The sequence below is a fragment of the Echinops telfairi genome, unplaced genomic scaffold (genome assembly GCF_000313985.2).
Source record: "Echinops telfairi isolate 266 unplaced genomic scaffold, ASM31398v2 ScPeMD7_1;HRSCAF=3_0, whole genome shotgun sequence".
Lineage (NCBI taxonomy): Eukaryota > Metazoa > Chordata > Mammalia > Afrosoricida > Tenrecidae > Echinops > Echinops telfairi.
In genome coordinates, this window is record NW_022103896.1 from 27,212,261 (window position 1) to 27,227,214 (window position 14,954).

Below are 14,954 nucleotides of genomic sequence, written 5' to 3' on the forward strand. Positions count from 1 at the left end.
GATGGCTGCTTGATTACCTTCAAGCCTTTAAGACCCCAGACGCTATACTTTTTGATAGCCGGGCACCATCAGCTTTCTTTGCCACATTTGCTTAGAATGACCCTTTTACAGAGGTCACCTGATTTATAACAATAACAAAATGACAGTGATGAAGTAGCAATGAAAATAACTTTATGGTTGGGGGGGTAACCACCACATGAGGAACAGTGTTAAAGGGTCATGGCATGAGAAGGCTGAGAACCACTGGACTGGAAGATGCTGAAAGAAAGGCGATACTGTACAGTATTCATCCTTTGCAAACACTCCCACAACTATATACATTTTAGAATGATGTGGTGATATTTGAATAGCTATTTAATGTTATTCAGCAAAAAGGATTTAGGTTTCCAGGACATGTAGTAAGCTAAGGGAGTGTGAAAAATAGTAGACCAAAATCTAATAAACCCTTACATGAATAGTAATCTGAGACACACTACAAAATCATTTCTGAGTACTAGAAATTTCACCAATTTCACCTAAAAGCTTACTTATCATTAAATAACTAGATACACTGACCTGCCTGGTACAGCAAATTTAAAGCAATATTTATTTCATTTCACTCTGTTGTGCTGCCTATGTGCGTCAATAAAGAAAAATGTATAAATAATTTATAAATCCAATATGCGATGAAATGGGTTAACAACTGATGGAGCTTGGAGAAGAAAAAAATGGAATACTGAAACATTTACCATTAATATAGAATGATTGAGTACATTTTGGAAATAACATCCAGAAATAGACCAATTTGTTGCATGAATATGAAGTGAGAAGTCTGTTGGTAGAAGGGATTCATTTATTTGTTTATTTTTTAGCAAAGTGTCTGGGTGGGGAAATTAGCTGTATTCAACAGTCATAGCAAATAACAATAATTTTCAAACAGGGAGCAGTCTGGGTGTGATGAATCATCAAAAGTACTATTGTTATATAATTCTGTTAATTAGGAGGGTGATCATCGTGACTTAATATAAATCCTCTCAACAAAGCAAAATGGCATTTGCATGTCTAGGTCCCTGGTTTTAGTGATTATAAATAAATTTGTCATTAAGCTAACTTATTGCCATAGTGGACAACTCCCTCTAATATAAAAATCTGAAGACTGAGTGAATAGTAGATTTCTCAGTATCTCATCTGCTGGCTCTCTTTTGACCTGCTCTCCTAAGGCTGCCCAAACCAGGTGTGGCGGCATCACCTACAATACCTCTTGTCGGGTAGTTCTCTTGACCATTACTTGATGGATTGGTCCTTGATGCATTTATGATGTGAATATCGCATATCCATTTGTTCAGAAATGTGTGTCCTATTGACTTAGTTTTCCTGTGAATGCTATATTCAATTACCAAGAAAACAAACAAACAAACAAACAAAAACCTGGTTGAAAGCAGAGAAAGGTATTATCACCTGGTGTCTGAGGAAAGAAGTCTGACTCCGTCTCATTGTACCAAACTGAAGGTGCTAACAGGGGCTCTCGCTAAGGCTTTCTGGGAGAATCCCTTCTTTGCTTCTTGCAGCTGCCAGTGGCTCCAGGTGTTCCTTGATTTGTGGGAACCTCCCTGCAACCCCCATCATTGTAATCACATCGCCTTCTTATCTACTATCAGTGCCTCTCTATTATTAAGACCTATGCAACTACATCCAGGTCCCCCTGGGTAATCTAAGATGATAGTCCCATCACAATAACTTAACCGTATCTTCAAATGCCCCCTTTCCCCCCCTATATAAAGTAACATCTACAGGTTCCAAGAGCCGTTATTCAACCTACTGTACATATGCACCATGAATTAAACAGATCCCCCCCCACCACCACCACCAAGGGAATAGCTTTTCCTAGAGATGTCTATAATTTTGTTCTTTCCACCTCTGTAGTCTCAATGACTCAGGAAAAAGAGATAAATTATTAAATCTTTCCCCTTACTTGCTCTTTAATTCTAAACGACACAAAATCCCATAATGTTCCTCATAACAAATCATGTAATATTCGAGCTCCTGTTTTATTTGTTCAGTGCTGCTAGAACAGTGTTACCACAATGGATAGCTTTGCAAAGAGACACTTATTTTCTCGCACTTTGGGCATCTAGACATCCTAATGCAGAGTGTGGACTCGAAGGGAAGACGGGAAGGCTCATTCGCTCTCTGAGGCTTTAGGGAAGATCCTGCTTGTTTGTTCTCTGGTGATCTTCTTGAAGGGGGGGGGGGTGCGTTTCTATGCAAGATCTGCTATCTTTATATCTTACAGGCTGTTGGCTTCAAACACACCCTTTATGGATATAGCTTCTTATTGCAACAGCAACAGCAACAACAAGAAAAACCATTCCCATATGGGATTATAACCATAGTCATAAGGGCTAGGATTTAAGCACAATGTAAGCCTTAACAGCACTACCTCTGTTACTACTGCCCAAAGCATTTAGTCTTCCATCGCCTCTCATATAGCATACTACAGTAGCTTTCAAAATGACCTTTTCCCCACCTATTTTCTCCACCTAATTCAGTACAGTTCTGATGATCATTTTCATGTTCTGAAGCCTCCAGTGGCACTCTCCTCAGCCACAGAATTACCTCGACGGTGTTCGTTCATTCTAGTCTCTCTCTCTCTTAAACTCACTGAGTCCTTACTACAAGCTGCGCTCTAGGTTCTGTCCTTCATGTTTGTTACAAGAAGTAAAAACTTCTCTTACAAGAAGTCTACCAATTAGATTCTATGATAACAATGATTAGGTAAGCAAGCAAAGGCAGAAACCATTTTTGTAGCGTCTCAGGCTAAAGGCAGAAGCTGCCACTGCATTGCAAACCCATCTCTACAGTCTCTTTCCTTTGTCCACTGAGCTCTACCTTTGCACTCCCATTAGACCCACATTTCCCCGAAGGTAAATATGCTCTGCTGCAGCTAAATTGGATTATTGATGCCTCACTAAATCCAGTTCATGGTTTGCCTTCTCTGTATCTTTACTCGTTCAATAGTTTATTTCAGTGGAAATGTCTCCATATTTTCAATGTAGTCCAAATGTCAACATGTGCATGAATCCTTACATTGGTTTCTTTGGCTGGATGTGATCTTTTCCTTCCTTGAATCAAAGGAGAAGATACATTAGCTACAGTGAGGAATCTGAAAGTTGTTTAAGGGAGTAGTGATTATATTACAATCACATGCCCTTAATTTTGCTCTTTGTTTTCTGCTTTGGAACTTGGCCACTGGGCCCCTTGCCAGTCGGGCCAGCAGGAGACCTGTCGCCATGTGGCATTCCTCCTGGACACCAGTGTTTGCCTGAATGAACGAATGATGATGGACTATTTTTTTCCAGAAAAGACATTTTTAATGAGTGCCATTATTACAGTTATTTAAAGAGTTCTTACATTATTAACTTCAGCCCAATATGTAAATAAAATCACAAACTATTTAATAAAGACTAAACTAGGTCCTATCTAGCGTTGTGAAGTCCTGCAGAGACACCAGCTGTGCCAGGTGAGGTGAATGAAGTAACACCTGCTCTCTCTTTGAAGAAACTTGAATAGACGCTGGCCTTTACCTCCTCAGCATCGAGGGGTTCTCACGATCCCATTCAGAAAAATACTTTTCAGTATGCATTTGAAATGGTTGAGAGGTGTCATGTTAAGTCATCTGTACTGGACCTTATTAACCTCGCCTTCAGGGATTAGCAATATCACTCTTTTTGTATAGAAGAGAGGAAATTGAGCAAAGGGGAATAAAAAATGAAAGGGAAAAAGCAATGAATTTATATCCAGGGGTAAACATTCTGTGAGTGTGTGTGTGTGTTTAATGTGCTTTTGGAAAAAACAGATAAATTCCTATGAATCACAAATCAGATTATTTTTCAGTAGCTTAGACATGATTATTTATCAAAATGAGAAAATGCAATGGATGAAAAGACTATACTATACTTCAAGACACAAAAGTTCCCCAGTTGCATGAAACATGCATTAAAATTCTTGACACCGAGTCATTAGAAGATTAATCCAAATTGCTTCATAACGAGAATGTGATTGTGAGAGATTCTCTCCCAGGTTATCCCCAGAGAGAACACTGCTCTGTGCTTGTCAGGATTTGCTTGTAAGTCTCAGCCCATGTAGGCAAGTGCCGTACTAGCAAAGATCAGTTCCTTTAAAACCCTTTTATAAAGTATCACTAAGATATAATCCATGACCTGAGCTCTCTCTTCCCGAGGGGTTAACTAGACTAAAGCACACTTATATGTTAATAAATGCAGAGACACATTATTAACAGCAATTATTATTTCGTAGGTGCAAGTTGTCAGTTTTGCCACAGAACATAATTGGGATTCTCTGGACTTTTATGATGGGGGTGACAACAATGCTCCAAGACTTGGAAGTTATTCAGGTAAATAAAAGAGCTTACCTTAACTATACTGCAGATAAAATTCTAATATAGGGTCATGGTGGGCAAGGCATAGACCTGCTAACCATAAAGTCAGCAGTTCAAACCCACCAGCTGCTCTGCTGGATAAATATGAGATTGTCTCCTCTGGTGAAGAATTAAAGTCTCAGAAGCCTAAAAGGGCAGTTCTACATTTCCTGTTAGGTCGCCATGAGTCAGAATTGACTCAGTGTCGGTGCGGTAAACACTTGTAGGATGAGTGAGCCTCATCTCTACCCTGAAGAGGAGACGGTAAGTTTGAGCGGCAAACCTTGTGTCTAACAGTCCAATGCTTACCAGGTAGTGCCACTAAGGATTATCACAGATGTAACTTAAAACATGAAATCTCTTTTAAAAAAGTGCTGCCTGGAACTCATATGTGGTGATTTTAGTTTGCTTGTATATGTTATATACTGTGTTATGTGAAAGGTGTGAAAACCATTAAAGGTAATATTGAAATTGCTATGAAATTTTTCTATATCTATGTAATTATTTGTTTATGCTTTTATTTTAATGCTAATATTTGTGTCTGAGCTGCCCTCCTTTTCTTAAAAAAGATTCAGTTAAAACTGAAGAGCTTACACTATTTAAAATTTCAATAATAGGAAACGAGTGTAAAACCGCCCAATTGGCTGCCACATTTCTCTGCTGGGGCAGCTCACGGGTACCAACGGGGGACTCACTCCGTGAGCAGCTCTGTTCCCCAGCCTCTGAGCCAGCAGGGCTCCTGAATGGGCATGACTGAATACATATCTAGATCCACAGAAGGCCTCCTAATATGTTACAGTGAAAAGACATAGAAATGTTAAAATTAACTTATTCTGAAATCATGCATGGGGAATTGAAATCCTTGTGAAATTGAAAACTTTATTTTAGATGACCTGCAAAATTTAGTGATTTGAATATCACCAGCTGTTTTTGCTCCCATCTGATTGTAGGAACATACAAAAAATGATCCCAAAGACCTATCTCTTATGAACTAAGGAAAGTAAAATGGAAGTAAACAGTATAATGAAAGAATAAAGAGGAATGTTTATATTAAATATTTTTGAAATACTGCTTGATTGACACAAATTTAGTGATATTCTATTGACTTTTGGTTAGATACCTTACTGAATTTCACGATAGCATGTCCTAGAGTGAGAATTGACCTGCCATTTCATTTACCATTTCAGGGACGACAATTCCCCATCTTCTGAACAGTACTTCCAACAATCTCTATCTAAATTTTCAGTCAGACATCAGCGTTTCTGCTGCAGGATTTCATCTTGAATATACAGGTAAGAATAATGTCATACCACAAACAGGAGAGTCCAAATCATGCTTGGTTTCCTCTTTAAAAACGAGTGCAGTGACTTGGCCACAAAGGAATATTCAGCATTTTCTCCCATAGGTTTTGAAATGCTTCTTTTATTCACTTACGGAGTATGCAGGTATAGTTCTAGAGATTTTCTGAAAATGTTATAGCTACTATATACTCGTATATAAGCCGAGTTTTCCCAGCACATTTTAAATGCAGATTTTGTGATAAAATTAGGTGCCATGGCTGATATTTGGGTCGGCTTATACTTGAGCATATATGACTTTTTTCAAAATATATGTGGATCAAAAAAACCAGATCCTTTAGAAGTTTTGCAATTGTAATGGTAGCAAATAGTTTCTTCTGTTGGATGCTCTTGGTTTAAATGCTGTTAAGCTGGGTTTAACCCCGTGACCTTATGAATCGCAGGAATAAACATAGCCCAGTCTAGGGTCATCTTCTTAATTGTCACCATATTTGAGTCCATTGTCGCAGCCACTGTACCAATCTGCCTCACTCAGTGACTCATTCTTTTCATGGACTTGATGGGCAGTAAAAATATTTTCTTCTAAGCACCTCCTTACAATAATTTTACATGCAAACTATGTTAGGTATTCCGATAGATATATTCCAAGTATCGTGTTCAATTCTTTTTAATGCCCAACACTATGACATGAGTAATTAGGTGCTTATGTGGTGATTGTGGGTTTAACCATTTCCATACTGGAATGTAAGCTTCAGGAAGACAGGTCTGTCACGAAGACACGCTAATCTAATTTGTGATTATGTCTGCAGCAGTGAGCTCAGTTCTGAAACTCAGTAAGCACTCAAAAGACATTTGCTGGATGAATAGATGAATGTGTGTCCTCAAGACTTGGAGATTGAAGGGGACCCATATAGAAGGTTGTCACATGTCATTACTACCAGTATATCTACACTGATGCTCATATTCAGAAAGAGCTTAGGCTTTAGGACTGTAGGCGTTTTGCAATTGTATACTGCTTGCCTCTGCTTCTTGGAAGTACCCACTGAAGATTATTAGCTCAGCACCCCTGTCTCCAGGTTACCCAGTTCCTATGGTAACAACATGACCTGTGCTGGAAGTTCGGATCAATGACAAATGTCCTGTGGGGATGAACCCAGTATTTTGTACAGGGGTAGGCATGTACCACATAAACTGTGGGATCATTGATTTTTCTTTACATTTTTTGAGGGGTTTTTGCAGTGAAATACTTATACTTTACTACTGCTATTACCCTCAGATATAGCTACTGTAATAGAGATCAATTATGTCTGTAAGAGTCCTTCATTCATCTTTCCTTTTACCAACAGACACTGAGAACACCCATTCTGTGTCAATCGCTATGCTCGATGTAGATACATAAAAATAAATCATGGCCTCTTATTTTGAGATTACCACGTAGTAAGGAAGGCAGAGATCAATCAACACTACTTTACTGTAAATTTAGCAATAGAGCTGTTCACTAAAACCCGCTGCCACCATGCCCATCCCAACTCACAAGACATTACAGAACTGCCTCCTTGGGCTTCCGAGACTGCCAGTGTGTACGGGAACTGACAGCCATCATTCTCCCAGGGCGTCACTGGTGGATTAGAACTGCTGACCAGATGGTTAGCAGCCCAGCTCATAGTCCACTGGGCCATCTGCTAGTGGAGAGCATGTCATTAGTTTCATCTACGAAGTTCAGGGATGACCTCAAAAAGGAGAGATCCTTGATGTGAATCATAAGGAGTAAGCAGGATTATAGCAATTAAATAATGAGAGGTAGCTATTTTCAGCAGCGAAAACTTCACAATCACACAGAGCTGTGGAAAGGGGTCCATCAGCGGAGCTGTTACTAGTTTAGCAGGGATGGTAAAAAGAAGTCAAAGCTAATACCTGGAGCTAATGCTCTTTTGAAAGCCAGTCCATTCCTGGGAGGTGTGGCCTGTCACAATGTGTAATTTGACTTCATTGTGGGTGGGGCCATTTTTATATAGATTAGGTGTTCTGTTATTCATAATGAAGACAGCTTCCAGATTATGAGTTCTGTACCTGAACCTCTTTAAGTAGAATTCATAAGTTGAAACAGTTTCGTACAGCTGGTATCTAACATCAGTCAGTCAAATGTTTACCTTAATATTTTGCATAACTTTGTCTGTGTAATAGAAAATATTATAGAAACACCCCCAGATACACCAAAAAAATCTTTAAATACTAACAGTGATATTAATAATATATTTTCATATGAATCACAAAGAAGAATCCATTTCTTATTTCAAACATTGCATGTTCTTCAGATTTTTAATGTAGTAGGCAATGTGTGAATTCCACCAAGTTCAGAATTTAGAGCATTATTATTCTTATTTTGCCAATGCCTTAAATGCAGATTGAAATTCTTTCTTTCACAGTAACATTTGTTCTTGATCAAATACTATCTCCTGAAATGGTTGGACATCTACCAGGTTTTTGTGTTGTTGTTCATTAATTCGGTGTATTCTTTCCATCTTGTTTAGATGCTCCCTTCATTAATTTTCCCTCACATAATCCTTCAATAGCTAAGCACTTTTAGTAATTATTTTTGTTAAAAGATTTATATTGATTACTAACTGTGTAAATGATGCTCTAATGAAAACTATAGGCTACTGGGTATGCATGAAATGCAATCTGTTTCCTGATCTAGTAAACATGTTATTACATGATGTAATTTCCTTTTTACCTGTGATTTATTACAAGTTTTATTTCTATAAACTGAGTAATCAAAGTATGCCAAATAAAAAAAAGATATCTGAGTAGAACTTAAAGATGTGGGAAATAATTTACCATTTGGCAGGAATAAACATAATAAAAATAATGTAGTCATTATTTTAGAACAATTCTTTTAAATGCGACAATAATTAAATGTTAACATGGACTGACATTTGATTTGTCAGGTTTGAATTCATACAGTCTAAAGCACATATTATTTTAGCGATGTTTTGATTTTAAACAAATCTTCAGATAATTCTCAAAAGTCAGTAGTGGCTTGCATTATTATCCCAGAAAAACCGCTAAAACTAGAGTATCATATTTATGTTAATCTGAAGACGGTGCTAACTGTATTTTCAAAAACCACAAGGTGGCAGGATAATATTATTGCCCAAAATTTAAAACATTATATTGATAGGCCTTATCTAAAACTTGAAAACATTTGCTGACTACTTTTCCATTGGTACAAGACACTAAAAAAATTGTGCTGGATTAAAGGAAATACAATCATTAGTATTACAAAATCAAAGTCTGTAAAAGTATAGGAAGATAACTATTTCATAAAATTATAACTCAACCAAAAAAATATTCTCCACATGGACAAAAGCTTTACTCTTGAGAAAAGTTGAATAAATATTTTGTCAAATTGTTACACTTGGTAGAATAGGCAGATAATCTTAAAATTTGTGTCTGTGTTGTGAGTATTGTTTTAAAATTCAGTTAACATAAACTATAATTCAGTTTAGAAATAGAGAAAGAGGTTCAGAAAATCATATGAAAAATGATAATTAAAAGACTTTAAAAGGGGAGATTTGTAGAAGAAAGTGAGGTGCCAAATGAGAAAGCTATACATTTAATGAAAAGTTTTCTTATGAGTGCTAAAGGATTACTAATGTTTTTTTAATATATTTTTAAAAGCTTCATAAATTGTTTGTGAATTCATTATCTATTCAATAAGAACATTTGCATAGGTTTTTCAAGATCATATATATACATAAAAGAACAGAGAATATTTATAGTATTCAAATTAATAAATTTTGCTACGCTCCGAAGGTATTAAAAACTTGGAAAAGAAAATAGAAGTCCAAAATAGATGTCACAAGAAACTCTGAAACTTGGTCTTGAATGTTGAGTAGCTAAAGATAATCAAAGGAATGGTAACATAGAGACTAGAACAGAACATTTCAAGTGGTAGCAGAAGAAGGCCAAGTAAATTGTTAGATGAAATGTGCAAAGATTTAAAGCTAGAAAAGCAAAAGGGAAGAACGTGCTCAACAAGTGAAAGTTCAAGCATTGAGTTGCAATATTGGAGGATCCTATGGACAAAATGAAAAAAGGCATAGGAAACATCATTTAAAAAATTGGGAATCACTTTACCAAAACAAATTGGTAGGTGTTCAACCATTTTAGGGGGCAGCGTATGATCGAGTATTGATAGTATTAAATGAACAAATCCAAGCTGTATGGGAAGTACTGATAGAAAATAAGGCTCCCTAAATGGACAGAAAACAAGACGACAGGTTTCAACAAAAGGACGCAATGGTAGAAGCACTCACTTGTCTGTGCCAAAGTATTTGGAAGAGAACTACCTGGCCAATATATTGGAAGAAATCAATATGTGTGCTTATTGAAAAGGAAGGTGAGTCAACAGAATATGGAAATTAGGGAACGATATCTTTTGTATCATGCACAACTAAAATTAAATTTTTCAGTAGTGCATCACTAGGAAAGTGACAGAAATTCACACTGAATTTAGAAAAGAGTGTGGAAGGTGGAATTTCATTACTGTGCCTCTTATTTCCTGACCTGCCTCTTTACTCAGCATGATGTCCTCCTTGAACTTGTCCTTCTTGATACCATGTCCAACATATATGAGACAATGATCTGCTGTACTTGCATCTACGGATTATCTGAGCTGTACTTCTTGCAAGTCAGATTTGTCCAGTTTTCTGACAGCCCATGATATATTAAAGATTCTTTGCCAGCAACATCATTCAAATACATCGATTCATTTTTAGTCTTTCTTATGATTTCATTCGGGTTTTCAATGCACATGAGGCCATGTGAATTCTATGGCAATGTTTTACCTCGTGTACTTTGGACAAGCTATATGAGGGACTAGACTCGGGAGGACATAATGCTTGGTAAAGTATGAAGTCAGTGTAAAAAGAGAAAGTCTCAATGGGCTTCTACAATGAGCTCACTGGAATAATTGTGAAGGTCTTTCAAGAATGTCCCATTGTGCTTTCCTTAGAGTCGTGATGAGCAGGATTTTACTTGATGACCCCTACCAACAACTGAAGTGAGATCAAACCTCATTTAACTTGATTCCAGAGTTCAAAGTACGAGCTATTGTATTATAACCTCCCCTACAATCTTCTATAAGTTTCCACTTCCATAGTACTTCCAATATAAAGAATATTCTGATTAATATATTTATCAAATATTGCTGAATTTTTTATACCAATTGCTATATGTGTTTTATAGGTGTGGGGAAACAAATTTTTATAAAATATTTAAGGTAATGAGAATAAGGAAATGCAAACAATCCTAAATGGTGTCAGCAGTATAACAATGTCAGTGTAATTTGGTTCTTTTAAACTATTGAGTGTTATAGTCACCTTGAAGTTTTGCTGAAAATTCAGATGACAAGAACTTACCCTAAAAGATCAAGTCTCAGTATTCCCAGGACTCAGCCGGCCATTTGCATTTCTACCAAGCGCCCTAGGTGACTCTCACAATGACTGAAGTAGGAGGTAAAGGATATAATGCACGAGGTAGGACAAAGAAGGTCTTAATCAATAGGCGAGAGGTTTGTGAAAAATATGCAGGGAACCATACCTGACCTCATCTGACTATCCTGAAGAGAAGAAAAATCTTATCCTTCAACTGCCAAAGCTTGTTGTCAGAGGAAAGGAGGGTCAGACAGGTCACCACTCACCATCCTCCTTTATCCTATTCCAACACCAACCATCCCTCCCACAGTAATGTACCTCACTGCTGGGTTTGATCATCTGTTGCCGTGGCCACAGAGAAATTATAGCTAATATCACAATCAAAGGGGCATACAAGTCAGAGTTAGAAAACATTAAGGATACGATCTTTTGCCCATAGTAGTCCTTCTCCGCAGGCAGCAGCCACATGGATCTTTTCTTGCCTCTGTCCCTTTAGGCCAGGAAGCACATCTGCCCCTCAGTCTCACAGTTTCATGATCTCAGAGGCACAATGCATCTGTTCTGTCTTGCTGGGGCTCCTTTGCTCTGTCCCACGGTCTCCCGTGCAGCCGCCTCTGGTGCCTCTGTTCTTTGCCACCACCACATCAGACAAGGGTCTCAAACATGCCCTTCTTAATGATTCCAGGAATTCACTCTGTTCTTGCTTTTGAGACAGCATTCTTACAGGGAATGACAACTAAACTGACCAATACCCTCTGTTACGCTCTATTTGCACAGCCCCACACGATCTGTGGATGGGAGTTACAGAGACACGGAAAGCAGGGTCCCAGTGAGAAATATCACTTCACCACAAAGTTACTGGGTATGAAGTTAGAGGAGATTTCACCAAAGAATGAACAGGAATCCGTTTGGTAGTTGAAGGATCAAAAGATAGATATGGAAATAATTTTGTGCTTTGAAAAGCCATTCTGGAATGGAGGTAGATGTAAGACCATTATTTCTTGATTTGGACTCTTGTTTATGTCTTTCATGGATTGAATTGCATTTCCCCAGAAAAATCTGTGTCAACTCGGCTAGATCCTAATCCTCAGTGGTTTGGCAGTTACTTAATGGTATCATGTAATAGTTCATTAATGGTTCCTCGTGATGTATTCTAAGAAGCCGATCTGAAGAAAAATGATCTTTGGGAAAAGGCAACACCCTTAATTTCATTACAGCCATGGTCTGAATGCAATGGAGTTTCCCTGAGGTTCTCTGAGATAACTTTCATCTTAGAAGAGCTGAAAGGAGAGAATGGTCAGCAGAGGTCAAGTGGGCCTATTAGCACCCAAAAAGAGCCAGCGGTAGAGTGAGTCATTTCGACTTGGAAGTTGCTTAAAATCTCCTAAACCCAGAGCAATAGTACTGTCACAACACATGGAGAGTTCTATGGAAATTTTAGCCAACAGATGATTAAAGGGGATATGGACCTTTCCCCAGAGCCATCCAAGAGAGAGAGCTTTCCCCTAAAATTGACCCTATGTATTTGGACCTCTAGACTCCTAACTTCTGTCCTTACAGAGAATACATCCCTCTTTGTTTAAGTCACCTAATTGTGACATTCCTGGTACAGCAGCACTAGACAACTAGGTCAATGTTGTAGAATGATCATTGGCAAGCCACATAGAAATGCTGGAGAACTTATAAAAGTTACCTAAAAACCCAATTTTTCAACTGTATTTAATATCAACGGGAATAATTGTTTTATAATTAAATGAGATCATCCATGTACTTAGCACATCATGAAGCATCAATAAATACCATCATGTTTTGCTGATGAGATAACATCAAGATAGCTGTAGAAGTGAGTGGTGTATGTTAAGTGTCAGAAGACAAGATTAAGGAGATTGCTGCTGCTGCTATTAGTAGAAAATGATCGGTCACAGTGTTTCACTAAGGGCAGGAGCAATCATTTTGAATTTTAGAACATTTTTTCATTTTGGAAAATGGAGAGTGCAATGCCCACAGAGAGAACAAGAGAAAGGAAAATAGTAGTAGAGAAAGGTCTTTGAATTGTTCACATAGAAATTTCCAAAGGTGGAAATTAGCGTATGTAGTAAAATACAAACATGCTGGAGAAGTAAGCATTCACAAGAGAAATATCTGTTGCCAAGTTCATGCTGAGGATGTGAGAGTGGAAGGGGCAGACAATGATTCTCAGGTTTATGAGCCATTTGGGTTTTAATTTAGACAGAATTGCTTTATATGGTCACATTATTTTTGCTCAATTCTCTTGAACTGGCCTTTTAATTCCTTAGACATTTTCAACTATTAGTCATGTATTGACATAAACCAAGATTAATGTCAGCACTTTATTTGATTGTAATAATTAGAATTTAAACCTTGTAGTTATGACTTTAGGAACCAGTTTCCTAGTTTAGTAATGATAATGACATTATAGATAGAGATGTATTCTTAAAGGTATCCATACAGAAACCTATTTTGAAGGTGTATATAGAAACCCCCCAGGTAATAAACCAGATCTATTCCTAATTATATCTTTGAGAATTCATAGGTCAGTTGGAACAGATGTATTTGATTTTATCAGTCATGAGAGAACCAATGCAAAGCCCTGCATTAAAGGACAAGTAGAAATTGTCCCTAAATGGGCAGTTAGTGAAACAAGGACTGCCTGTATAATAGCACTATAGGCAAAGTGAGCAAAGAGTGGATTAAGCATGAGTCACAAGATCGGTGATTCATGTCTATAGTGCCCATGTGGCAGAAAGATGAGGCTGTTTGCTCCCACAAAGATGCTCAGAAAGCCCATATGCATTGATATGAGTTGGAATTAACTTGATGTCCATTGGTATATATGTATAAGTGCTGCTGGTTGAAATAGTTTATTTTGACTCATAGTGACCCCATGTGTTACAGAGTAGAACTACCATGTAGGATTTTCAAGTTTCTGACCTTTCAGAAGGAAATCTTTGGACCTGTCTTCTAGGAGCTTTTGAGTTGGTTCGAGCCTCTAAATTTTCAGCAAATATCCAAGCACTTGACTGTTTTTTCTGGCACCCAGGAACTCAGACACACACAAGGTTTTAGAGCGGTTTTAGATTTGCATAAAAAATTGCTCCAAAATTACAACAAAGTGCCATATATCCCTTCTCCTTTCTGTATTGTTTCTCCATTGAGCATCTTACATTAGTTTGGTAAAATTGGTACAACTGATGAACCAATATTGTTACATTATTATATGTAGACTTTGTAGTCTATGCTGTGATTTTCTTTCCTTGTGTGGTAGAGTTCGATGGACTCAAACTCATACTGTCGTGCATTGAGCAAAGTAATGTTACTGTCCTTAAAATGTGTTTCATCTATTCATTTCTGTGATCCCTGCCCCCAGACCTATGATATTTTTATTGTGTCCTAGTTATCCACAAGCTTATAGAGCTACTATGATACACTATCCAACTTAATAGTCTAACTTCTTATTGATGTAAACATATTTAATTTTATAAGTTATTTTCTTAGTTGTTCTCCAGTTGAACTCTGACTCATGCTCTTTTGGAGCTTATACCTATTCCAAAAGTGAATCATGGCAGGTTTTATAAATTACATATACAAAGTGAGGAAATAAATATAAATTTATTAAATTGGAAATTGACTTTTTTTCCCGCATGAGTGTCTTCTACTAATTTTATGCCAAGAAATTCTAACTATGCAATGTATAAATAGGTGGTAAATATGAATGAAAAGATTTACAGAAAGGGGTTTTTAATATTTGTTTCTGTTAGTAACAAGAAAGAAGGCAGGCAA

General features: G+C 37.3%; 1 protein-coding gene across 2 annotated transcripts in view; it reads left to right on the forward strand.

The window, feature by feature from the left end:
- The window catches only part of CSMD3 (CUB and Sushi multiple domains 3), a 1,328,144-nt gene that overhangs the window by 1,166,728 nt on the left and 146,462 nt on the right, over positions 1–14,954 (forward strand). For both annotated transcript variants that reach the window (XM_045286022.1, XM_030887469.2), the window contains 2 exons: positions 4,297–4,393; positions 5,605–5,709. In XM_045286022.1, coding sequence (XP_045141957.1) covers positions 4,297–4,393; positions 5,605–5,709 — 202 coding nt within the window. The remainder of the gene's footprint in view (positions 1–4,296; positions 4,394–5,604; positions 5,710–14,954) is intronic.